This window comes from Benincasa hispida, chromosome 1 (assembly GCF_027475165.1).
Source record: "Benincasa hispida cultivar pf3 chromosome 1, pf3_genome.v1.1, whole genome shotgun sequence".
Taxonomy (NCBI): Eukaryota; Viridiplantae; Streptophyta; class Magnoliopsida; order Cucurbitales; family Cucurbitaceae; genus Benincasa; species Benincasa hispida.
The window spans coordinates 39,582,475-39,609,903 of record NC_143478.1 but is presented as its reverse complement, the minus strand read 5'-3'; the positions used below and the strand labels follow the sequence as shown (position 1 = coordinate 39,609,903).

Below are 27,429 nucleotides of genomic sequence, written 5' to 3'. Positions count from 1 at the left end.
GACAGCTCCTGTAACACTTCTAGACTAAAGAAGTGGGCCGAAGGAGCACTGAAGGCCTGTGCCAACAAATTTAAAATAATTTTGGATTCATTTCAGGAATTTTCTAGCTAGATCTAAGAGTTGCAAAAGAAGAATATGGGCAGCAAGAAGTTCAGAAGCTCCTACAATGGAATGGGCCTAGGCCCATAAAGAGAAAGATTGGGCCGAAAAAGGAGAAAGTAAAAAATGGGCCAAAAGAGATGGAGATGGAGCCCAGAATGAGACGCAATACAATATGATTATGAGCGGCAGTAGCGGAAGGCAGATGCAGACGGTGCGCGTGAAGGCTGGGCAAAATGCACCGAGTAACAACGGTGGCCCAGATTTGGAGGACTCTGAGACAAAGCCGCTTTATTCTCTCCTCCAGCTGCTGAGAACACAACGAAGAACCAAGAACAACCACCACCACCACCACCATCGCTAAATTTCTTACTCTTTTCTTCCAAAAACTCCATTAACAAACATCTCCACCGCCTTACAAGATCCCTCTTTCACGGACAATACTATGCTCTTCACCAGCACCAGGTATCTTCTCTCCATAGGTTTTTTTCTTGTCTTTTGTATTACGTTCTTGGATATCTGCTAGATTCTCTTTGTTTCTTGTCAATTCGCCCCGAAAAGGAAATGGAGTTTCTGAAGTTAATACATTGCCTTGTTCTTCTTCTCTTCGAATGCTTATCTCGTTAATTGCATTTGTTTCTTCTCTTTCCTTTTTCCTACTTTTCCGTTTTGTTTGCTTGACTTTCGGAGATAGAGGCGTAATGATTCGGGAGTTCTGTTTTCTTTTCTTTCTTTTTTTTTTTTTCCGACTTGCTGTCTCTCCTTGTTGAAATATTATACCGGGGACTAATATTTTATTCTTGAAGAATTTCATTGCTAAAATCGATTTTATAAAGTTGAGCTTAAGTTTTTTCCCCCTTGGAAGCTCTGTTTCACGTTATTGGAGTTATTTGTGAGTTTGGACGTGCAGATTTCTGAGGTAGGAGTTGGAGTACGAGCCAACCTGAGCTGAGCTTATGGTTGGCCATTTGTAACTCCCATCGAGCTTCGCCCTCCGTTTTTTTTTCTTTCCTTTTTGCAATATAATATTCTGAAATTATGAATTCCAATTTCTAGAAATGGATAGTATTGAATGGCTTTCTTGCTCACCATTATGTATATTGAGAATTGAAATTATGAATACTGAAAAGGGAACAAATCGGATATTATCATGTGTTGTTACACTAGTATTTTATGGATTTGATGATTAGTGCCTTAGACATTCATTCTTTTAGATGGTCTGTTCAGGTTTGAATTGACGTAGTGTCTTTATTTAAAAATTTCATCTTTTATTCGATGTGTTAGAAGATGTACATCCTATTATCAGGAAGCTTAACTATTAACGGCAAGTTGACTATTCACCATGAAGATGCTTTGATAGCTTAACTAGTTAAGTCCACAGTTTTTCTTGTTGTTTCCCTACTTTTGATAATTCATTCATTGTTGCATGTTATGAGTGAGTGACTATCAGTTTTTCTTGTTGTTTCCCTACTTTTGATAATTCATTCATTGTTGCATGTTATGAGTGAGTGACTATGGTGCTAAGTGAACCTGTATCTGTTTTTCTTGTGAGTTACCTTATCATTCTTTTAGTAATGCCATCTATCAATCAAATCTATCAAAATAATTATGGTGACAATAATGATGATAATAATGCATGCTGTTTTCTGTATCAAAGGGGATTTGACATGGTTTTGAGTTTTTGTAAGTTGTTTCCAGATTTCATTCCTTAATTCATTCTTCCATTTACCTATATATTATGGAATGAAAATTTCATGCACAATTTAACAATATAATGAATAATGTTTAAATTATTTTATTTGTTTTCTATAACTTTGTTATTCGAACTTCATTTTTTCTGGTTTTTTATATCTTAATGAAACTAAATTTTAGGCAGTTATATTATAAATAATTTCAAGAATTACTGGCGGTCAGATGAATTTGTTTGTACTCTCTCACAAAAAATAAATTAAAATAAAATAAATGACTTTTTCTGAGTATACCTTTTAATCTATCTCAAAATTGGATATCTGTTCAGTTCATAAATTAATGTTATAAGGACAAATTCGTCACAGTAGAAGCTGAGTTCATATATATTTTGGTAATTTTGCCTCTTGAATTTATCTTATAAAGAGAATATTTTAAGATTATTTTCTAGTAACATAGTTTTTTATTCAATCTTGATTGAAAATTTCCTATAGTTAATATTTGCTGACACTTTCTGGAATTCTGAAATCAAAGAGGATTGTAGAACCCAAAAATACCTCTTGAATTTTATTATTTATCACTACTAGCCTTATATCCTTCAAGATGGCTGATGTTGGTCATCTTGGTGTCTCTCCAGTGCCTGATAGTCAACACTGATGAATATCCGTGGAGAATTTCGGTGAGGGGAGTGCTTGAGGTGGTCCATAACGTATGTAGAATAAATATTCAGTACATAGAAAAGGAAAATTGCTGCTCCTTGGAAATTGTAGAAATTGAAAAAATTAACTCCAAAATGATTTAGTAGGAACTAACCTTTTAATCTCCAAAAGTGATGAGCAAGAATCTACATTATTTTAGTGGTTGATTCTTTGGCCTTAAGTCTGAGCAACCCCTAGTTGATGTAATCAGGAGCAGGAGTAGTCAAACTGGAGTCTAGCTGATATTCTTAGGGGACAATATGGAAGAAAGAGATGAAAATACTGATACAGAATTCAGACCTAATGATAATGCTGAAGCCGTACAAGAAGCCAAGGCCAGTGACAACATGGAAGGAAGAGATGAAAATAGTGATACAGAATCAAGACCTAATCATAGTGCTGAAGCCGTACAAGAAGCCAAGGCCAGCGACAATATGGAAGGAAGAGATGAAAATACTGATACAGAATCAAGACCTAATAATAGTGCTGAAGCTGTACAAGAAGCCAAGGCCAGTGACAATATGGAAGGAAGAGATGAAAATACTGATACAGAATCAAGACCTAATAATAGTGCTGAAGCCGTACAAGAAGCCAAGGCCAGTGACAATATGGAAGGAACAGATGAAAATACTGATACAGAATCAAGATGTAATATTAGTGCTGTAGCCGTACAAGAAGCCAAGGCTAGTGACAATATGGAAGAAAGAGATGAAAATACTGATACAGAATCAAGACCTAATAATAGTGCTGAACCCGTACAAGAAGCCAAGGCCAGTGTTGAAGTTGAAGTGCTAACTTGTCTTTCAAATGAGCCAATGCATTCAGGTTATCAGGAATTGGGAACAACTCCGGAGTATTCCAGCAAAACTGACGGTCCAGATGAAGAAAAACCAGGGGTCCAGCAGAATATGGAACTTGGTTCGGGATATTTGCTTAGTGAGTTGTTAGAAAAAGATAATCAGACTGTCTCTAACCATGCTGACAATGATCAAGTTGAAGCAGGCAATTTATTATCTAGTGATAAAGATACTGAAAATTTAAAATTACCTATTGAAGTTGAGACAACAACTCTTCTTAATGAGTGCTCGGAACTTCCAGTTGAAGATGTCAACAAAAATCATATTGAACAGATGAACCCTCCTATTGAAGATTTAACTCAAAATAATTCTATCCAAAATTTAGAAAAAATTCCCAGTAATTCGCAACAATTGGGTCGCAAGGATAAGGGAATTTTGAAATCAAAAAAGACAAATTATAGGTTAAGGTCCCTTGTAAGCAGTGACAGAGTTTTGCGTTCAAGGACCCAAGAGAAAGCTAAAGCTCCTGAACCAAGTAATTACTTGAATAATTTTACTGCTGAAGAGGGAAAAAGGAAGAAGAAGAAGAAAAAGAGAAATATACAAGGAAAGGAAGCAAGAGTTGATGAGTATTCATCAATCAGGAAACAGTTGAGATATTTACTGAACCGCATCGGATATGAACAGAGCTTGATTGAAGCTTACTCTAGTGAAGGCTGGAAAGGGTTCAGGTATGTATTTTCCCCTTTATGGGTTTTTAGATCGACTGTGTCCTGATACTGTCTTGTATTACTTTGTCTTTGCTGATTTTGACAGATGGTCATTGGCTCATTGTGTAAACAGCTCTACTGATTTCTATTTCTGTGGTGTTTGTATTCTTTGAGATATTCCCCACCCCCTTTCTCTCTCTCACATAAAAGCTCTTTATAGGTCTCTACCCCATGGTAGAGAGTGGATCTGGTTAAAAGCTGACAGGTTTGCAGCCTTACAGCCTTATGTAGTTCCTCAGCACTGGATTTAGTACACTTGTTGATTGTTTCATATTTAGCAGCTATTATTTACAACTGGCCACTCTGTTTTCTTCAATGCTTTCAAGAATTATGATTTTGTCCAAGTCAGACTTCTAGAGCTCCTGCTGATAATAAACATAGAAGTTAATTTATTGTTATTTCATCCTCACATGAAGCGGATAGAAATTTCTATGCACTACAACTATATTTTTGGATCAGTATTGAACTTTTTGTTATAATTTGATTTTGTTTTAGTCATCAATGTATCCTATGATTATTTATCTTCTCATTTCATCTATCATAATGGATGTAATGAAATGCGTGGCATCTGCTGATCATTATTATAACCATGCAGCTCAGATAAATTGAAGCCCGAAAAGGAACTTCAGCGGGCATCAAATGAAATAATGCAACGCAAATTGAAGATAAGAGATCTATTTCAACGTATTGACGCACTTTGTGCTGAAGGGAGGCTTTCTGAATCTTTATTCGATTCTGAAGGACAGATAGACAGCGAGGATGTAGGGGGATATCATTTTAAATTTAATTTTTACCAGATGTTATCTTTTGATTTATTCTGCATAAAATTTGGCTTTGTTGAAGCATCTGCTTTTTGTGATAAATGACTTACATTGTGAACTTCTGACCTTGTATCAGATATTTTGTGCAAAATGTGGATCCAAAGAACTGTCCCTTGAGAATGACATCATATTATGTGATGGTATTTGTGATCGTGGGTTCCATCAGTTCTGTTTAGAACCACCTTTGCTAAATACAGACAGTAATATTCTCACTGTCAACTAGATACTAAAAAGTCGATTTTGTCTCTCAAGTAACTTTTTGTTCATGCTCCCTCTTTCCCTCTCACAGTTCCACCGGATGATGAGGGATGGCTATGCCCCGGATGTGATTGTAAAGATGACTGCTTGGATCTGCTCAATGAATTTCAAGGATCAAATCTTTCTATAACTGATACTTGGGAGGTAATTTAATTTTGCAACAAATATTCAAATAGTGCCCTTTTTTTTCCGTTGTTTGTTATATTGTTAGTTTCCTCTACTGTGTGCAGAAAGTCTATCCTGAGGCTGCAGCAGCAGCTGCTGGACAAAATTCTGATCACACCTTAGGTCTTCCTTCAGATGATTCTGAAGATGGCGATTATGATCCTGATGTTCCAGATACTATTGACCAGGACAATGAATCGAGTTCTGATGAATCAAGTTCAAGTTCTGATCAATCAAACTCTGATACATCTGGATATGCTTCTGCTTCTGAGGGATTAGAGGTTCCACCCAATGATGACCAGTACTTAGGTCTCCCTTCTGATGATTCGGAGGATGATGACTATGATCCCAGTGTTCCAGAACTTGATGAAGGTGTTAGAAGGGAAAGTTCAAGTTCTGACTTTACATCTGATTCTGAAGATCTAGCTGCACTTGACAATAACCGTCCTTCCAAAGATGATGACTTTGTGTCTTCCTTAAATAATACTTTGTCTGTGAAAAACTCTAATGGGCAAAGTTCTGGATGCGGTCCTAGCAAGAGTGCACTACATAATGAGTTATCAAGTCTAAAGGATGGTCTTGAACCTGTTTCAGGAAGAAGACAGGTTGAACGGTTGGATTACAAGAAGCTACATGATGTGAGTATTTCATTATAATCATAATGCATTATATTCTTATAAAATTAGAAATTATATTGCTATCTGCCAATTTGTTCTTTGAAGTATATGGGAGACTCTCTCTCAACATTATGCAAACATAGTTCATCGACCATTTGTTTCTTCTTTTAAAGAATATCAGATTGCCCGATTGGAATAATTGATACGTAGGTAACTTCTGTCTTAATCAGCTAACTGAAGCTTAGGTTAATAGCAGGCCTCTTCTTTTGAAAAATTTCAGTACGTTCTACTCTGGATCTTTACTATGGTAGAAAGATGTTCCTTCTCTCTTACAATAGTATTTATAGTACAATTGATTAAAAAGAAAGGGAACCAAATTTTTGGTCCTTCAACTTTTAACTTTCATTTACTTTCAAAATTTACCATTTAAACCATAAATTTTCAGAAATAGGTCAAAACAGGTCAAATTTTCAGAAATGGTTTGCTTTCAACTTTTGTTTTTTTTTTCCTTTTCTTTCTTTTCCCCTGTTCTTTTTCTTTTTTTCTTTTCTCCCTCTCATCTCCTTCACTTTATTTTTCCTTTTTCTTCCCTTCTCCTTTTCTTCCTTTCTTTCTTCTTCCATCCTCTTTTCAAAGGTTGTCACCCTCTCATATCTCTATCGCAACTTTTCTCTCTCCCTCTCTCTTCTATTGTGTACTTTTTTAAAATAAAAAACCGACTGACTGACCCACCCAACAGTTAGTCAATCAACAAAATAAACCATAAAAAATTAGTCGGTTTCCATTTATTGAAAACTGACTAGTTGTTTCAACGTCAATTTCCCCAAAACCAATGTCAACCAACCGATTAACAACCCTAATTAATAAGGCCAAATATACCTATGATCTCGGTAGTTTGGTGTGCTATCTATTTGGTCCTTGCTGTTTCAAAATGCAGCCGTCCTTGCAATTTGGAAATTAGTACTAAATGGTTCCTGAGATCTTTTGATTGTTATTGACTAACAATAAGATGATTAGGTAGTTAAATTGTTGATTAGGTGATTCAGTTATATTACATTAATGTAAAAGTATCTCTTTGGTGACTGGACATCTGAGTTGGTAATTTTCTTTATCTTCTTTCCATTCCCCATTTTTCTTCGGGCAACTTTGTTGGAGACAAGGTTTGCCGCCATACGCTCTCTTGTCTCCACCCTTTTCTTTCTAGTCCTTCGAATGTGTGCTGCCATCACATCTGTTGGGAGTTATCGTTGATAAGTGCCAATATGAATATGAACAATGAAGGGGAAGCTTCCTTTTGTTTCGGACCATATCTAGAAAGAAGGGAGACCTCCTCTCTATTCTCCAAGGATTTGGGCGCCATTCGACAAGGTAGGAGGAGAGAGAAGAGCAACCATCCATTGTCGCTAGCAAAGGCAAAGAAAAGGGGAATGGAAGAGAGAGAAAATTGTCAACACGCCTGATCATTAAAAGTATTATTAAATTAATATAGTATTGCCTAATCATCCAATATAATCGGCTCGCCGCCAAATCATTTTACCATTAGTTAACTTACGAGAACAAGAGTTTAGGAAATGGACATTAACCCCAAACTTTAGGAACCCAAAATGTATTTTATTTTGCCCTAATAATATCAATAAATAATTATTTTTAAAAAGTGTCCAGCTTTCTTTTTTCCAAAAAAAAAAACATTTAGACCTATTTTTTAAGATTCATAATTTAGATAGTAAGATTTGAAAACTTAAGAGGTCAAATAGTCTTAGAAAAGTGTAATATACCTTTAATAAAATCTAATTTTTAATGCAAAAGTTTTTAGACTTCACATTGGACACCAACCAATATTCTCTCTCTTTGGTTACTAAGAGTTACTTTTTATTATCATTTAGGGGCTATTTGGGGTCCTGAGTTGAGTTCTGAAGTCATGAGTATTTGGTGCAATTTTTTCTAACCTAAACAATCTACATCTCTTGTGACAATTTTTTTGAAAATATTTTTATTCAATAATTCTATACATATATTTAAAGAAAATTATGAATCGACTTTTTTAGAAGTATGCATATATTGTTGGGAGTTTCGAAAAATATGGTTTAGAGTTTACTTTCGGATCATGCATTTCATATTTTTTCTTTTAACTTTTTGTTTAACCTTTCAATTGCATGCACATTTTCCCAAGTTTTTAACATTTAATTCAGATGTCAACTTAAAACCTTCATATATATTTTACAATTTTTTACATGCAACCATTGTATTTGAGGGAGACAAAATACTTGTCTCATACAAACAACAAAATTACAATATACTTTCACATTAATGGAATGTATGAGTGTCGATGCACAAAAAAAAAAAAAAAAAAAAAAAAGGTCATCAAGGTTCAGTTCTTTTTATGGCATCTTATGTCAAATTGTAGGTTAGGGTGTATTATGCATGCATGTTGTTGGTGTTGGGAATGCAGTCAAAGTTCCACATTGGCTAGATAAGGGAATGATCATGAGTATACTGGGGAGGACAACTACGAGGCTGTTTGGGCGAAATGAAAAGTAAAATAACGAGGGTTTATGCTCGAAGTGGACAATATCGTACAATTATAGAGATATATAGAGGTTTGTTGCCCTAACAGGTCATATCAGAGCAACACCAAATTTGGACTTAGCCATGTTGGTAGGATCCTTACGTCGAACAGAGAAGTGGAAAGCCTTAGAAGATGCAGTCATGGTGGCATCCATAAGTGGTTGGCACCAAAGGTAGTAGTTCAAGGAGTTGGATATTGGAGGTGGTCGAGGGAGATGATTGTTAGAGGTGGTCTTTGCTACAGGTGGTCGTCGAAAAGCATGTCAGTGGAGTGATTTGGCAATAGTCGCCAATGGTGGTTATAGCCATAGTTGGAGGTCAGAGGTAGTTGCTGGAGTTGTGGTGGCCGTCAGAGCACATCGCCAAAGTTGGTTATCGGTAGTGGCCGGTGGATGGAGTTATTGGAAATGGATTTAGGGGGGGAGGTAAAGATAGAGTTTCTCGATAAATGTGTGAACTTCGATAGTGAATACTATAGAAGCTGGTAGAGTTGAGTCATTAAGTTGGTGGACCAAACATTGGGTTAAGTTTTAACTTAGCTCAACCCATCTCTTAAATCACCAATTGACCCAAAAGCCCTGATGGGTGAAGGTAGATTTAATTATATATCTAACACTCCCCCCCTCACTTGTGGGCTTGAAATATGAAGAAGGCCCAACAAGTGGAAATGAATATTAATTGGGGAAGAAACAACGTTGTAGAGGTTTGAACCTTGGATATCCCGAATCAACTTGCTTTGATACCATTTTAAATCACCAATTGACCTAAAAGCTTAAGTTGATGGGTGAAGGTAGATTTGATTATATCATCTAACACCATTGAATGTGATTGGTTTTGAGGTTGAGTCTTCCCCTTCTTCATACCTTGGGCTCCTGTTGGGAGGTAATCTGAGAGCCACGTTTTTTTGGGATCCTATTTTTGAAAAGTTCTGCAAGATACTAGCTTCGTGGAAGAAAGGCTGTTTCTCGGAAGTTGGGAGGTTGACCCTGATTAGATCGGTTCTGAGTGGCATTCCTATTTATTATCTCTCCCTGTGTCGGGCTCCTAGTTTGGTTTGTAAGAGCCTAGACAAGTTGATGAGAGATTTCCTTCGGGAAGGGGTGAATGAAGGGAAGGCTCTCATCTTGTTAGTTGGGAGATGGTTGGTCGGCCTGTTAACCAAAGGTGATTGGAGATAGGCAATCTAAGGATGCGTAACTGATGTAACCTAAGTAGCCTCAAGGAGTAATTGTCCAAGAATCAAGATTGTGAATTTTTTATTAGAATGATAATGTGTTTTATACAAGAGGGGAATGTTCCTATTTAGAGAGTTTTATTACAAGCGGGGATAAAAAGGGAATTAACCTAGAATATTGACTAATTACCCAATTAACTCCTATTCTTCTTACATCATTCTACCCCTCCAAAAAGAGAATTTGTCCTCGAGTTTTAAAAAGAAAAAAATGAAACAATCAAGAAGTAATAAACTCGTTCAATGGCACAAGGCCAAATCAACTTCCAACATTTCGATCAAAGTTATTTCGATTAATGAAGTAAATCCAAGACAAAAAATCCAATATTACCACCAAATAATGAAATTTTCCATTGGCCATAAACCCAAAAAAGAAATTTCCCTCGAGCTCATTCAAAATCGTAATCATAGGAACAATCACAAAAGAATTAGCTTCCGAAGAGACCCCTTCAAGGATCACATTTTCTTCATCTTTTGCTTCAAGTTCTTTGACATTGTGGTAAACGATCTCAAATGCAATCAGAGTGTCGTTCTTGGTCGATTTTTTTATTTTTGCCTCGACGTTTAGAGTTTCGATGTTTGATACCTCTTTTCCATCTTCTTTGTTGGATTTTTCTTCTTCACTTGAGACTACTTCCAAATCAATATTTTCAAATTCTTTTTATCTTCTGCTTCGTTAGCGTGATTTTTGCCCCAGTTGCCTCTATCGATTATATGGGTCTCAACAAAATTTCTCTCAAATTTATCTTCAAGATTTTCTATATGAAAATTTTCCATTCATGATTCTTTTGTTTTTTTCTTCCATATATAAAATCAATCCGTTCTTGAATGAATTGATAATTGATCAATATGATGAGTCATTTTCCAATGAACGTTGGATTCCCTTTGTTGTTTTCTTTATTTCCTCAAATGCTACGGGACCAAAGTAGTCATTTTGTTGGATTCTTGGATATGTTTCAATCGTAGTGGGTATAGGACTCATCCATTGCTTTTCTGGAATTAATTTTTCTTGATCGTGTTTCATAATCAAAAGAGTAATTTCGAGTCTTGAACGTTTTTCTTAGGTTGTAAACATCCACTCTTGATGATTCTTTAATTCATCTAACTTCCAATCTTTATGTCGATTTCTTGAAAAATGGGTTTGATTGGATTATTGGGCCCTTTTTCAATATTGTTGTCTTCTTATTCCATCCTAGAAACATCATTGGAATCATTAGAATCACTAGAATCAAATTTCCAACGTGGATAATGATAGGTTCTTTGAGAAAATCGAGCTTGGGAAAAATTAGTATGTTGGAATTCTTCTTTGAATCACGACCTTACTTGAATAGGATCTGTTCTATAGGTTGTACAATTGTGTCCTTGAGTTCTGAAGGAATTCTTCTTTTGAATCACTTGAGTAAGAATTTCAACATTGTTTTTGGAAGTAAATTTGATTTTCTTGCCCACACCAATTGCTGTATTTTTTCTTAGACATCATTAATCGACAATAGTCCATTCTTGCAAAATCTTGAAAAATTTCTGGTTTCTTCTTTCTTGGAATTTCAAGGGTTTCTCCTAATTAGATGTGGGTTGTTCAGCAATGAGCACAACTCATGAAGCTCCCTTTTGTGATCGGCGTCACCAAGAGTTTTTTGGTCCTCCACCGATGGTAGTCAACGTTGGCCTAGGCAGTTGATCTAATACCAAATGAATGTAGTCTAAGTAGCCTCAAGGAGTAATCGCCCGAAAATCAAGATTATGAATCTTCTATTAGAATGATACTGTGTTTCATAACAGATGGGTGAGGGTAAAAAGGGAATTAACCTAGAATATTGCCTAATTACCCAATTAACCCTTATTCTTCTTACATTAGTAACAAAGCTTTATTGGCGAAGTGGCTTTGGCATTTTGCCCTCGACCCTGAGTCCTTGTGGCATCGGGTTATTGCGAGTAAGCATGGCAACCATCCTTTTGATTACGTCGCCAAAGGGGTGAAAGACATACCGAAATCCGTGGAAAGAAATTTCATTTGAGTTTCTTACTTTTTCTCATATGGTTTGTCGTATTGTGGGTGATGGTAAGGATATGTTTTAAGATCAATGGGTGGGGGGATAGTCTTCTTTGCTATACCTTTCTTCATCTTCTTGGTTTGGTCGGGGAACTCTGTCTTTTTCTTTTGGGTTCCGTTGTCATTTGTCCAATAAGGAAACAATGGAGGTGGCCTCTCTTTTTTCTTTATTGGATGAGTGTACTTTTAGGATTAGGAGGAGGGATATTCGTGTTTGGAGTCCTAATCCTAGTGAATGATTCTCTAGTAAATCTTTCTTCAGGTGGTTGTTGGATCCTTCCCCCATCAGGGAATCGGTTTTTTATGTGGTTTGGAGGATTAAGATACCTAAAAAATTCAGGTTATTCACTTGGCTAGTTTTACTCGGTCGAGTGAACACTTAGATAGGCTTTGCTAGGAAGACCTGGATCTTCTTCTTTGAGACTGTCAGTATGCAAGGACTGCGTGGAGCTACTTTCTGCAAGAGTTTGATGTTAGGATTGCTGGCCAAGGGGACATTCGTGTGATGATCAGGGAGTTCCTCCTCCATTCACCTTTTAGAGAGAGGTCGTTTTTTGGAGTTTGTGGGGGTGTGTGCAGTGTTATGGGATATCGGGGGGAAAGGAACAAAAGTGTTCAAAGGTAGGGATAGAGACCCTTGTGAAGTGTGGTCCTTAGTGAGGTTTCATGTGTCGTTTTGGCCTTCGGTTTCGAAGATTTTTTTTTTTTTGGGGTAATTATTCCCTGGGGTTTTTTCCATAAACTATTATTTATCAAAATAAACCTTATATTCTTCCAAGCAAAAAATAGAGAGATTTGTTTTCCATGCTTTTAAGTACGTACGGGAGTACGTTCTATTAGTTTTCCCAGGTTGTGGAATGTGAAACAGTAGTAAATGATTTCTCATTCTTTTATCCTCTTGTAAATAATTTTTGTTTCTTTTATTGTTTGTTCTTTGTAGGGAAAAAAAAAATAATAAAATCAAGTGGCCTTATCCCCATCAAGATGTGTTTATGTAATTGTAGCTTATCCATCAAGATGTGTTTATTGTAGCTTTAGTACATCATGTTTATGTGTCTTGTGCATTAAATGTTATATAAGAGAGTCTAGATATTTAACAGGGTTCTTGCTTAGTTTTAGACTAAATGAGTAAAAAATTCCTATTCATTTGCCTATTACATTATTGAAGGAGACATACGGGAATGTTCCTACCGACTCAAGTGACGACACTTACGGGAGTACTTCTATGGACTCAAGTCATGACAGAGGCTGGGATAGTAGTACTAGGAAGAGAGGTCCTGAAAATCTGGTTCTTGCATTGTCAAACAATGGGACTAATGATGATTTAACTAATGTAAAAACTAAACGCAGCCCTAAGAGAACTCGTCAAAAGGCAGCTGCTATAAATGTGAATAATTCTGTGACTGAAACTCCTGTAGACACTGCAAAATCTAGTTCTTCTGCTAGGCAAACCACATCATCATCAAATAGAAGACTCAGTCAACCTGCATTGGAGGTAATTTTTCTTCGTCTTTATTTTTCTTTTGTAATTTTTTTTCTTTGAACTGGGGTTTCCTGTTTCCTTCTTTTGTCTTATTTCTCGTGTATGTTTTGTTTTCCATTTTTCGGGTGGGGTTGGGAAATAAGGTTTTATCCAAAGATTTCTCCCGTTGGGTTCCCTTGCAACTTGATTTAAGAATGCATGCTGATGCGTAAAAGATTATATCGAAGGAGATGAATATTGCAGCCATACGATCATTAGATCTATTATATTTGTTGTTTCAAAATAAATATAATGAACGTGTCACTAACATTCAACTCCGAATCCAGTCAAGTCTATCAATTATCAGCCTCCATGACGTTAGTTAGATTAGCTATCAACACCCTTCATGGTCTTTGGACAACTTATTGCGAAATATCAGTTTCCTTGTGCTTGTATAGTTCACTTGGTTTTTAAAACATAAATGCCTTAGATTTTGAAACGCCGGTATGATTTCCACAGAAATACAGAACTAGTTAGTTATGAGTAAGAGGGCCAAACAGCTAAGATGAAAAAGAGACAATGAGATCTTTGTTTCTCTGTTATGAGAAACAAAATGTATTATTAACTCCGATATATCAAGTTTTTTTATGCAGGTCCAACATTTTAATTAGAAGAAAAGATCACTAATTTTTAATTTAATGCCATGCCTTTTTCCTAATATTGTTGCAATTGTTCCAGAGACTTTTTGCATCATTCCAAGAAAATGAGTATCCTAAACGAGCTACAAAGGAGAGTTTGGCACAAGAACTAGGGCTCAGTCTGAAGCAGGTTATGCATTGGGTTCCTTTGAAGTTTTAGCTAAAACTTTATTCTAGTGGAAGGCTCAATTATTTATTCCATTTGCAGGTTAGCAGATGGTTTGAGAACACACGATGGAGCACACGCCATCCCTCAAGCGGTGGTAATAGAGCAAAGAGTTCCTCAAGAATGAGCAATCTGTCATCTAAGGCAAGTGGAGAACTACCCAAGAATGAGCAAGAATCTGGTGCATGTTTCAGAGATACCGATAGTAATGGTGCTCAACATCAAGACTTACCAACGGCAAACAGTTTTGCGACCCCATGTCAAAGCGGGGATACAGGGGATAAGAAATTGGTGACTCGGAAAACTAAAAGGGCAGAATCTTCTGCCACAAAATCCAGAAAACGGAAGAGACCGTCAGATCACATGGCATCACATGCAAAAGACAAGGAGATATCACAAAGGCCTCCTGCCAAGTCACCTAAAGTTAATGAAATCCAAACAGCAGATAGGTTTAAGACAAGGAGGAGGAGATCTATTTAGAGTCTAAAGTTTTGATCGTTCATGGGAAATTCTTCTGACTATCTACCCTCTTTGAAGAATCGCACTAGATCAGATGCGGGCAATGTTTGAAGGGAGGTAATTCCGAGAACAATCCCAATTGTTTGTAGGTCTTTGTGGTCGCATTGATATTCCTCTTATCTAATCCCTCACACATAAATGCTTAATCTTATTTACATAAATCTAGAGTTTGTTGTTAGATATTTATTTGCATTTTCAAGTGAATGCTCTCATCAGACCCTTCTCTTGATATGTGTTAAAAACAATCAATAGCTCCATCCATTTAGTTGGAGAGATCGTTCTGTTAAACAACCTGGCTTTGTTCAGTATGAGATCACATATGAATTCATATCAGCTGGTAGTACTCCATTTCTTGAATCCTCTGCAGGGCCAACTTTGATTTTTGCAAGCTATGCCAACTCGAACACCCCTGGAAAAGAAGCCAGGCAAATAGAACTAGAGAGCTACGACTACCCTTCAGCCTCAAAAACTTTGCTGCAGATAGATCACTTATGCAGCAGCATTGCTCTCAAGTCTAATTTTGACATTGCTTTTGGCGCTTTGATCCATAGTTTAATGTCATCATCCTTAGTGAAATATTTTGCAATTAATCTGGTTATGAGATGTGAACTTTAGGTTCTGCAAAATAGAAACGATGACATTAATGTTGAATGTAGTTCTCTGTACACATTGAAAGCAATCAGATCTCCTGCAGTTGGATCCTACATTTATCAAATTGAATAAGTTGAAATGCTGTCAGCAACTAAAATTGTTATTAAATCCTCCTTTATGTTGATGGAGCTTACTTCCAAGCTTTCTGAATGTTATCATCTTCTAGATCACTGGAAGCTGGAGCTCTAGTTGACCTGTGATTGAGCATTGAAATGTATATGGGACATTTCTCCCTAATAGGAAACCACAGGAAGAGATGACAAAAGCAAGAATCTTTAACTTTCAAATTATTATTGATCTTTTTTCCTTCCCCCTTACGGCCTACTTAGTTTGATGTAATTTATATACTCTAAATCTTAATGTTGAAACAAATCAGGCCTCTTGTGTTTCAACAAGCAGAAGAGATTTAACATTAATGGTGCATTTTCCTGATTTCACATAGGATTCTAACTCTTCCCCTAAAGTTAGTCATGTACTTGATATATATGAATGAACTATTGATCACTATAGGAATGAAGTAGACAAGTCCATATTATTACAACAGACAGAATTAAAGTCGGAGATTCAGATCGAGCTTGAACGGTTCCATTGGTGGTTCTCGTGGTGGTGGTGGCTCTGGGAGAATTTGATGTTGAGCAAAGCGGAAACTTCCTGGCCACATGAAGTCCATGGCATCCCCCAGCATGAAAGGTGCCCATGAACTAGTTTTGACATGATTAAATCTTGCTACTACTGCAGTGTCTTCCCTACCTGGTTTGTGCACAAGTGAATGTGGTTGAACACCAAGTGATCTAACCATAGAATTATGAATTGGAAGACCAAGTAAAGTCATCATTCTGTGGGCTTGGTGTCTTCTAGCTGCACTTCTCTCTCTCTTGTGAGCATTTTGATGGCCTCCTAATGCTTGTGAACTGTAGAATACTCTCTTACAGAAGTTGCATGAAAAGGTTTTGGCTGAAGCTGCAGATCTTTGTGATTCAGTTAAAAGCTGTTTGTTCCTCCCCAAGCTCAAGTTCAGCCACTCCAAAGCTCCAACACCGTCAGGTTGGTCTGTTGCTTCTTCTTCTTCTTCATTTGATTCATCTTGTCCTTTGTTCTCTTTCAATGATTCAATTTGTTCGCCTTGAAAAATCATTGCAAACCCAGATTCCCAAATTAGTAGTAGAGATGATATTGAACTATAAAATGGACAGGATTGCTTGCTGATTCTTTGTCTAATCCTAAAACTACTATTGAAAGCTTGGGTAACAAATTTTGATTCTTGGTTTTCTCCGATGAACAAACATGAGAAAGGCTGTGAGGATCTAAGTGCAAGTTTTGGTATATATGTTGTTTTTGCATTTCTTATCTTCTCATTCTCTCCCGACCATTAGTGGTCCAGTGGACAATGCTTATGTCATCTCTACTGTTTCCCTTTCAAACTAAAGGATTCCCCACTCCCATCAATCTTTCCCTTCCCCAATTTCTCTAATTATACCACTTTTTTTACGTTGGAGATGCTTTCACAAAATCAGATATTCAAACCCACCCTTCAATTATTTACCTCAATCGAATCATTATAGGTTGTTGATCTAGATATCTTTGAAGTTAGGTTCACATCATGTGGCTAACTTATTTAGGATATCGAATATTCTATCAATTTTCTGATTCTAAATATTGTAAGTCAGATGGTTGTCTTGTGAGATTAAATGCAGAGTCTATAGTATACTTTAGACGTTTGCGATTATGAAAAAAGGACAGTCAAAGATCGAATTCAAAATCACTTCAATTATTTGCTTCAACCCCACAAAAGGGTGGAAAATGGTTTGGTCAATATCCAAACTTGAGATATTGTTGATTTTTTTCTTGTCTTTGTATTGCTGCCTTCATAGCCACACCTTTAGGAGCAATATACCAACCTTACACAAAAACTACTTTTAGGAAACTTTGATAAAAATACATGATTGAAAGTCGTACAAAACCACAACAATCAATATCAGTCAAAATCTAACAATCTATTTGACTTGTCCCTCCAATGCAACGAAGGAGTGCTTCTTATCCAACACAAGTAAAACGAATCACTTTTACAAACTACTTTTGTGGGATTCTTTCCAAGGCTGATGTTTGTAATACACATCTAAAACCAAGTGATTTCTTTTGGATCCTCATTCTGTTTGGCAAAAGAGAATAAGTAAAGAAAGGGGGAAAAAAAAGGTTGTGAGAAGAAGCATCAGACAAAGCAAATAATAGTGGTTTAAACATCTTTATAGGATAGATGACTTTGCATCCTGACCTAATTGTACATGATTGGGATAATTATGAGTTAGTTTTATTATATATCTGATTATTTATGCTTTCTGTTTTTCCTTTTCATTTAGCATTCAGCCTAACCTTTTTCCCTTGGCCAATCACATGGCTTCTGCAGGCGAAATCCACTCAAGAACCACCTCTTGTTTGCATTTGCTATTAAGTTCTTTCTTTTCATTATAATCTCATGAAAAGGGATGGTAACCCCACAAAGAAAAGATGGTTCTTTTGGCTAGTGAAGGGCAATGTTTCAAAATAATATCTGATTGGATGGTTTACTGTTATACATTTATTATTATTATTACTACTTGTTTATTTTATTTATTTATTTATTATTATTATTTTTGGCTAATAAGTTATTTCTTTTTTCCGCCTTTTTTTTTAATCCCTTTTTTTATTCCATTTGGATAACCCTAGGCTAGTTTGGCTTCTAGGTAGATGTTGCTTTTTTTTTTTTTAAATATATTTATTACAAGTTAGTTATTGAATTTGGACAGGAAATTGGAAGTACTTATTCATGTCCTCTTGTCTGCAAAATTTTAGGCTAAGACGATCTTTCTCTCCCTGTCTCCTGGAGAGAAGAGAAAGGAAGGAGACATTTGAATCTTTACCTTTCATGAATTTACTAATGTTTAATTCCGTTTGATTTGTTCTTTGCTTTATTTAGTGAATTGACTAGAATTCGTGCTTGTTCTCTATGGATGATAGTTTTCATAGATTAAAGCTGAAATATGGTATACGTTTAAGCAAATGTAAATAGTGGGCGAATAGATTATGAAAACCGTCACAAGTGAAACCTTAAAAGCACTGCCCAAAGGTCTTAGATTCAAGGAATTGTGAAAGCAAACATTATCGGACAAAAAAAATGAAATTAAGGTACATTAATATTTTAGGAGAAAAACCTTTTGAGGAAATTTATAAGTAGAGGGGAAATTTGACCAATTTTGGTGAAGAATTTGTAGCGAAAAATACATTTTAGGGCAAATACTAATTTAGACCCCTAAAGTTTAGGTGTACTAATTAGAACTCTGAATTAGTAACTATATCAATTGAAACTTCGAATTTTTGTGTCTGGAGTTGTGTCATATAATTTAACTCTTTTCCGTAACTATGTTAATCTACATTCTAATCGTACAGATGGCCTATTTTGAGAGGCCCAAATGAAATCTCATTCAACTTGATAGAAGAAATACCCCATTTGTTCAGGTTAGTTAATTTGCAAATGGATACAACTATTAGTTTGCCTCAGTTTATCTAGTAATGGGCAAAAGGTGCCTAGGTTATTTCAGCCCACGTTAAACCAGTGTTTTCAAGTTTTAAAGAAAGCCTGATAACCAATCTAATCAAAGAACACAATTGTTTTATTTTAACATGAGACAATGTTAAATTACATGTTAGTTGAAAGTACAATAAAATATGATGGAAAATGTGAGTTACTATTTGATGACGATAGTAGCAGCTAAGCATGGAATAAAGGTTCATAAATGATAGAGATGATGATCATGCAAAGTAAAAGGAAGTCAAGTGGATTCTCTCTACTTTGTCAAGTGCACTTACTTTCTAACTGGGGTTCACAACAGTCCTTTTTCTGTATATTAGATATACAATCGTGCAAGAGAGAGAGAGAGAGTTTAACAATTTGAAACTGATATCTCTCTCCCTCTTCCCTTTCACTAAGAATATCTACCTACTTTTTTGCCCAAAAAAGTTTAGTTTTTTATGTAGTAGCTAAAAGTTCAGTTACTTCTAAAAGAAACTATCAAAGAATTATCTTCAAACTCACCACCCTCACCTGCAAACGAACATTAAAAACTTAGATAGGGTCAAAGATCAAGATTCGAGAGACCATCTCCGTCCTCACCCTAACTCGTTGCTGCAAACAAACATTAAAAACTTAGATGGGGTCAGAGATCGAGACTCGAGAGACCATCTCTGTCCTCACCCTGTTCATCATTTTCAATCAAGTACCTTGTGGGGGTGGGGGGAAAGAATATGTGATGGGGTTTGAAGGTCCCCATTGTTGAATTGCAGGTAATATTTTTGGGTTTTCCAACGAGTATTTTATGAGAGGAAGCATAAGGGCCAGTCCAGTTGTAGGGAACAATAACACCAGCTAGGCTTAAGGCTATGGGCCATTAAAATCAACAGAGATCTCCAAATGCTACTCCTGCAAGCAGCCATCCATGAAATGCATTGGCAATGTGGACCAAATGAAACCATAAACCTGGCTTTACAAAACATGATATGTTAGTGTCAATCAAATCAGCTTTGGCAATCCCATGTGGCTGTTGCTATTGAAGCTCCCACCTACAACATGGATTCCAAATATGAGCAGAGCTACAACAGCCACTCAACACCAATCTCATTTTTTAAACCCTTCAGAGCTGAATATAGACAAGCATTTAAAACCTTACATGATTCTACTTCGTGTCTATTATTGGATATGTGATTACAACTGTTCCATTCAAAACCCTGACATACTTTACTCTAATTGGTGCTTCAAAAGTTCGTGTCCTATGAACAAATATAATTCATTCACAATTGAACATATGGAAAATGAAAATACATGTGTATCCTAGTTGTCCACATGTTAAAAGCATTTATACGAGTAAAAATACACACAGCCTAGTGTAGAAGGCATATATTGATGAAGTGTGATACTTTCATGTTGGAAACTTAATCTTCTAGGCATGGATTAATATTTCTCCCCATTCACTCCAGATCGATAATGCTCAAGTTGAGGGTACTGGAAAGCTAATGGAAAGAAAAATTTCATATTGTGATTGTAAATCCAGTAACAGGTATGAAAGTATAGTTACAAAATTCAGGCCCAGAAGAAACAAACCAGGTCAGATAATAATTGATAATTTTGGGGAATCCACACGCAAACCGAAGGATTAATTCCTGGAACAGCTAGAAATTGTTTTATTGCATCTATCTACCTAATAAAGTTACCAGAAACTCTCTCTCTCTCTCTACTCAACTTCACCCCCACATAGAATTGCTCACATGTGTGCTTCTACTGGAGATCACTCAAGTACCTGCAATGTAAGGCAAAAGGGAAAAGCATAAGAACTTGAAAACACACGGACATCTTACAATTTTTATTTGAGTTCTTTGTAATTAAAGTACGCTTATTCAATGATGAAATGTTTCATGACTCTGAAAGTGTCCATCATAAAAACATCAACAGCAGAAAATGTTCTGCTCTACAGTTCATTTCCAATGAATGCTTTTGTTTCTTTCATGTATTGTCACATAGACTACCATTGCCATTAATCTTTTTGACAATGTGGAGGAGTCGAACCTTTAATTTCGAGGTTGATAGTAAACACTATGCCATTTGAGCTATGCTCATCTATGAAGCATAGATACTTTATGTGAGGCAAAGAATCAGTATCAGACACGTATTGGATACCGATACTTCCAGATACTTTCCAAATATGTATCTGACACGTGATTTGACGTATCTATACTATCAGATACTTTCCAGATATGTATCTGACATGCGATTTGAGTATCTATTTCCATGCGTACTTTTTTTTAAAGAAAAAAGATAAGAAACTCATCTAATCTTTCCCAATCTAAAATTAGGCAACCTATTCAACCAGCTCACTACTCGAGTCCAAAACTAAAAGAAGAAAAAAATGACGGACCAAACCCTAGACTAGAATCATTTAATCTCCTTCTTCACATTTGAATCCCCACAAAGTCCACCAAAATATAAACCATTTGGATATCTTCCTACTTCTCCCTCTAATCTTCTTCTTCTTCTTCTTTGCAATGAGTCACTTTTCTATTGCATTTTATTAACTACTGTAATTCAACCTCTTAGATGTTGCTTTTTTTTGTATTATATTTCAGTATTTGTATTCTATTTTGTGTTATTGTTATTAACTTGTATGTTAAATTTATTTATATTCTAGATTTTTTTAAAGAAAAAGAAAATGTATCTTCAATGTATCAGTATACTTGTTTCTTAGAAATATATATATTAAAAATATATATAAAAAAGTAACGCATCCTTAGATGTATCTGTATCTTAGTTTTTTAGAAATTGACGAATCGCCGTATCCGATTGTATCCGTATCGTGTAACCGTATCTGTGTCTATGCTTCATAGATGCTCATTTTAGCCTACCACCACCATTAATTAAAAATGACTGCTACAAGATCCGACAAAACTTAAAACCAAAGTTCCCTAATCTAGGAAAACCTATAGGGGAAGAAAGGGAATACCTATGCACATACCAAGGAAGTATTTATTTAATAATAAAACAGAGGGTACTTCATGGTATAATCACGCAGTACAAATGGATAATATTTGTGTAAGATTTACACTATGAAGAGAATTAGTTTCAGTTCAACATATGGATCCAGTATTATACAGAGGTGTGTGCAAGCAAGTTATCAACCTCAACCCTCTAGTATATATGTGTCCAGCTTTACAGTACAGCACAGATTTTCTACGGAAGTAACGAGAAAGGTCAGCTCAAAAGCTTTATGCATGATTGAGATGAAGTATCATCTACCACGGCAGGAGATTCTAACACCATCCTCGATAAGTATGCCTACATCAACCTCGAATACATTCTTCTGACAGAATTTAAGTGAGCGGGTGATCTCAACTCACTAATATTACCACTCAATAATTCTTCACCTTCTCCATTGACAACTAAAAGAAGTTAATTCATTAAGCAGGATAGAACATCCTCTTCCTCTCTTCCCATAGATCCTCCTTCTCACCCACCTCAACAGCATATATTCGCCAGCACCACTTCAGATTTTTTTTTCTTTTCTTTTTCCAATGAAGTTTAGAAAATTCCACAAAAAATAGTACTATGAAATGGAAATGAATAAAAAAAAGCCGAAAAAGGGGGACCTACAAGTGCTGCGACAGTCTCCCGCTTTTGAATGATAGAATGTCCTCGTGCATCACCCATCTTTTCCATTCCTTCCTATCAATCCCAATCCCAATTTCTTCTTATTAATGACATTTTAACGGTATAAAAATAACTGCCTAATGTATGCCACATTATATCATCCAAACACAAAAATTCACCGAGATGTTATGATATCATGATTATAAAAGATGATCACTCAATAATGACCTCATGAAGAATCATTTACTATTATGTTTTTCATGTTTCCTGTAAACAAGACTCACAAAGAGGATACTAGCGATCCTGACAAGTACGGCAGAAGGTACCATGAGACAGCTCGCAAAAAGCTCGTGCGCTAACACATAGGTGGGATGTCAAGCAGGTAGCACCCATGATGCTGTGCATGGGCAGAAGAGACTGTGTGCATCCCAGTTCTCCCAAGTTCCTGGAAAGGACATTTTGAAACAAAATGGGGTAAATCATGCCTCCAACTCATTAAAGAAATCCAGAAAATTGCAATCAAGCACCAGAGAGCGAATATTACAGAGATTTTTTAACTGAGAAACTGTATTATATAAACAAGAGAGAGAAAAGAGGACACCCGAGAGCCGGCGAAGAGGAAACCCCCTCACCCAATAGGACCACAAAAAAGAGCCAAAGTTGATCAAGAGAGAGACAAGATAATAAGTACTAATGTGAGAAATTTTACGATTAAGAGATGGAGTAGAGGAGACTAGAATATATTGGAAATTTTTATGGGGTTCCCTTTCATGTGATTATAAGACTTTGATTTCAGCATAGTGGAGAAGGTCATGATTAAGGTAATAAGAAACTTGAGAGGTAGTGTATACAGTATACCTGAAAAGTAATTTTCCAAAGTTCTGAAGTTGTTAAGGTTCAACATTCAATTAAAAGGATGGTTGTATCTTGCTCTTGTAAAGAATAAAGTGGCCAATGAAATCTTCTTTGGTGGGCCACTGAAGGCACGACAGAGGTGCTCCAGTCCACCGTATTGATGGAAGGCAATGGTGTCTCATCTATAACTCAGAAAACCAAGCTGGTGCAATATGATACTCAGAAAATTGGTAACTACCATGGAGTCTTGGTTGAAATGTGTCAACCTAGAGAGGCAAATAAATTGGTGCGAATATTAATATTTCCGCCCGATAGTTGGGAAACAGATGTAAGAATTGGCAGGGTCTACCAGAAAAAACTCAAGAGTTTGCTTCAAAGCCAACACTTAGTAAGTAATCTGGAAGGGGAGATAAATAAAGCTATTGACTGAAAGGGATTAGGCTGGGAAGACCATCCTCAATCAACTAGTGTGGTTGAGATCCCTTGATTTCTATATTATTCCCGTCCCTGCAAAGAAGGCAGGGAGGAAGATCTCACGTAGTTCCTTCTTAGTTTTCAAATATCCCGAGAATGTAGCTACAAATATATAAAAGCCCTTTAAAGGTTTTCTTCTTCAGGAAGGAAACTAAGATCGAGAATGCTATCTCATAACCTGGAAGATTGTTTTCCTTCTTCAGGAGGTTCACGTATTTGTATGGTAACATAGCTACAAAAAATGATATTCTTCTAACCAGCTTCGGAGATGCACAGCGGATGGTTCTTGATGGCATAAAGTTGTCAGGCCATGAAAAGAATAAAGCTAGGGCTCGAATTCCTTGGGTTCTCACATGCTTCAAGTAAGAAGCAAGTTGTAAAGGCTAACTACCCTTTTTTCACCAGTTCATCGGTCATCTCAAAGAAAATATGTTGCCTTATTCGATTTTTCTTTCTTTGGTATATTTCAAACCAGTGGGCGCTGAATCTCTAGGTTGAGGATAAATTTTACAATGTCATCTGGTTCTCATGCTCAATATATTTCTGTCATGAACACCATACCCCTATAATAATGGTAGAGTAAGGGATGGCCCAAAAGCAAGAAATGGTCAATACAGTTAGTGAAGCTAGCTAAAGTGAGTGGCCACTCCCTTCTTTGGGAGTGTGGTCACCTAAAAATCAAAACTCAAAAGACTTTTCTTCTTGCTTCAACTTGAGATAATGCTTCTAGAGTAATTATGGTTATTTATGATCGGAAAGAAATAGTAAAATGTTCCGAAGAGAGTATAAAAAGATCTAGTTGATTGGGGAGAACATTTGGTTTGGAGCTCTACCTCCAAATTTTCTAAACCACACTCCTTCCCACAATAACCTCCTTTCAGTAAGTTCTTGAAGTGTTTCATACTTCAATGAAATTTGTTTCTTATAAAAAAAATAATAATAAAAATAAAATAAAACAAAACAAAATAAAAAGTGTCGTCTTCCATCCGCAATATTTGTCTAAATTACATTTTAGCTGGTTCGTATTATATACATCTAAAAACTTCATCAGTGTCTCTATCCATTAATTATAGTTTACCAGACATCCCCGACATTAGTGAAAATTAAACACTGCAACGTGACAAGTTATTTATGGATATTTAAAATAAACACCATCAATTGACAGTCTGACCTTATGTTTCGAAAACCTGAAGCAGAAAATGGTTAGATCTAATGTTGCGTCGGAATGTAAGGGATAATGTGTACAAGAATTATGTAACTCCTTTTTAATGCAATCACAAATAAAAACTTCTTAAAAAAAAATAAAATAAAATAAACGCATAAAAATTAATCTGAAATTAAAGGGAAAAAAACATAAATAGCTAAAATTCGACCTAGAATACATTGAATTTTAATAACCTGATAATTATAAATTTTACATAAGTAGGAGTCAATAGTAAACAGAGATCAAGACGGCAAAAAAAAACAAGCATCCAGCATCAAATACATGGCAATTCAACTACATTTCTTCCTCAGAAATTCATTCGTCAGTTCCTTTCACACAGAAACCAAGCAGGTAATTTAGAAACTTGTGAAGTACCTCGAAGTCGAAAAAGAAAGGCGACGAGATTGAGGGCGAGGTCGAGCGGCGAGAGGTGGCGGGCGGAGGCGAGGAAGAGAAGGAGCGGACCGGAGAGAAGAAGCCCTAACAGAGGAAATGAGGGAGCGAGATAGAGATCCAGATGAGCGCCAAGCCATTTTAGCAGTGCAGTTGTTGGTTTGATGGAAATTGGGGAAGATGGAGACGAGGGTTTTACGAGGGTACTAATCTCTGGGTTGCTACGAAATGCTACGTGCGTTGAATGTCTGTGGACTTCAATGTGCCTTACGCCAATATAAACCACACGATTGAAATCAGACAGTCCGATCTGATTTCTCTAAATTGTAGCATTTTAAAAGGTTAAATTGGTTATAAAATAGAGAGAGGAGACAACAAATATAAGAACACAAAAGAGAGTAATCGAGTGAAGAAAATAGAGAACAAATGTATTATGTTCAATTGAGGTGTATCTTACAAAGGTACCATACATCACTATTTATACGATATGAAATGAGGTATATCACAATACATAATTCAATGGAGGGTACATATTACAACATGAAATTCAATGGAGGTTTATGATATTTGATAACCCTATATAGGTTATGATATCTATACTAAATAATATATTATAATATATAGTACATTTATAATACTCCCTTTAGATATTTATATTATATAAAATAAATGTCTCGTTAAAATCTTACCAAGAAAAGACCACAGGGGAAAAAATCCTAGTACAGTGGAAAGAGTACATTATTTTATATACTTCAATGACAACCTCATTAAAAATCTTGTCAGGAAAACTTAGTGGGACAAAACCATAGTCAAGGGAAAAGAGTGCAGCACATTTACTCCCCCTCATGAAAACATCACTTGATACTCTTGGTTGTCAAATACAAATGATGTGTGTTAACTTCTCAAATGTTGTTGCAGGTAACACCTTCGTCAATAAGTCTCCCAAGTCATCTTTTGAAGAAATTCGTTGAATAGTGATGTTGTTACTTTATGCTTTATATCTTCATGTAATTAAACTATTGGCTAGCCTCGTACATCATTAAGATTTTAACATGATTAAAGTTGTTATGATCTGCTTCATAAACTACCATAATATAAAAATTCTTCTTTATGTACTAAGTAACCTGTTTAAGATCTAGTTCTTATGAATTGGATAAGTAACTTGATCTCCACAATCAACTAGACCATAGTTAGATTTATAAGAATAAAATAAATCTATATAAACTAATTCTTGAATTAAAATATAATATATTTTTAACTCTACTCCAATATCTTTATTTGGAGGAATATTATATTTATGTTACGATAGGTAACGTATAAACTAGTAAGATATAAGTACACTTATTTTCCAAAAATTATGGTTCTTCAGGACCCAAAGTTCTTCATTATTTTTCTAACATCAAATGATATAAATTTTTCACACTAAGTAAATGAGCCATCATAGGAATGTTCGACGGTAGAACTAGTCCATATAAGATCTTATATGTATTTATTGATGCAATTCCATTTATTTTATGCTTTATACAAAACTTATCATCTCAGTTTATTTCTTAAGAAATTCTATTTCCTTTTGAAATCTCTTCGGGAGTTTATGCTCAAATTATCAACATATATATAAAGAATATATAGTAAATCTCAAGTTGTGATTTCTTTATAAAAACATATGAACAAATAGAGGTTATTACCGTCATATAAAAAGATATTTAATAAAATGATTGTCATATTCCTTAGAAATGTTTTATAAGAATCTGTATGATATATATATATATATATGTATGTATGTATGTATGTATATAATTTTTTAATATATATATGTCTTAAAATACTTTAGGTTTTTTGTTGCATATCTCTCAACTACACAAATATGTGTGAATACAACTTAGAAGGAAAAATGTAACTTTTCTATATGCATTTCTCATAGAAGACAATAGATATAGTATATAAATACCATATATTATTCTATTATCAATCTTTGTAGATGATATCTATTACAACATATACCTTCCAAAATTACTAAACTTCTCTTTCATTTATAAGAGAATAAAAAACATTAATTGTCAATTTTGTTCTTCTTGTAAAATA

The 27,429-nt window shown here is 35.6% G+C and overlaps 3 protein-coding genes across 12 annotated transcripts; 1 reads left to right on the top strand and 2 right to left on the bottom strand.

Moving 5' to 3' along the window:
- Window positions 1–295: 295 nt before the first annotated feature.
- Window positions 296–17,880, top strand: HAT3.1 (Homeodomain-like protein with RING/FYVE/PHD-type zinc finger domain-containing protein). 7 transcript variants are annotated; one of them, XR_005479200.2, is made up of 10 exons: window positions 296–564; window positions 2,423–4,011; window positions 4,646–4,811; window positions 4,948–5,071; window positions 5,161–5,273; window positions 5,360–5,932; window positions 12,926–13,252; window positions 13,958–14,047; window positions 14,126–14,659; window positions 17,658–17,880. XR_005479200.2 is itself a non-coding variant. In XM_039020171.2 (9 exons), exons 2-9 carry the CDS (start codon window positions 2,744–2,746, stop codon window positions 14,561–14,563), a joined length of 3,099 nt encoding a protein of 1,032 aa, XP_038876099.2. In that variant the 5' UTR covers window positions 296–564; window positions 2,695–2,743; the 3' UTR covers window positions 14,564–15,361. The 7 variants fall into 7 exon arrangements, 5 of the variants coding, with proteins under 5 accessions (XP_038876099.2, XP_038876083.2, XP_038876114.2 ...); XR_005479198.2 differs by lacking the exon at window positions 17,658–17,880 and adding an exon at window positions 14,970–15,361; XM_039020171.2 differs by lacking the exon at window positions 17,658–17,880 and having other exon boundaries at window positions 2,695–4,011; window positions 14,126–15,361.
- LOC120068428 (zinc finger protein 7-like) lies at window positions 15,524–16,591 on the bottom strand. Its single transcript, XM_039020198.2, has one exon. The coding sequence runs from the start codon at window positions 16,386–16,388 to the stop codon at window positions 15,804–15,806; it is 585 nt and encodes a 194-aa protein (XP_038876126.2). The 5' UTR covers window positions 16,389–16,591; the 3' UTR covers window positions 15,524–15,803.
- A 2,414-nt stretch (window positions 17,881–20,294) lies between the features above and the next one.
- On the bottom strand, window positions 20,295–25,735 carry LOC120074027 (caspase-6 protein). 4 transcript variants are annotated; one of them, XR_005480892.2, is made up of 4 exons: window positions 25,330–25,603; window positions 22,706–22,866; window positions 22,425–22,496; window positions 20,295–20,580 (listed from the first exon to the last, which is right to left on the bottom strand). XR_005480892.2 is itself a non-coding variant. In XM_039027151.2 (4 exons), the coding sequence occupies exons 1-3, from the start codon at window positions 25,485–25,487 to the stop codon at window positions 22,474–22,476; spliced, it is 300 nt and encodes a 99-aa protein (XP_038883079.1). In that variant the 5' UTR covers window positions 25,488–25,729; the 3' UTR covers window positions 20,295–20,580; window positions 22,425–22,473. The 4 variants fall into 4 exon arrangements, 3 of the variants coding, with proteins under 3 accessions (XP_038883079.1, XP_038883151.1, XP_038882967.1); XM_039027151.2 differs by having other exon boundaries at window positions 22,748–22,866; window positions 25,330–25,729; XM_039027223.2 differs by lacking the exon at window positions 22,425–22,496 and having other exon boundaries at window positions 22,748–22,866; window positions 25,330–25,735.
- Window positions 25,736–27,429: the final 1,694 nt, after the last annotated feature.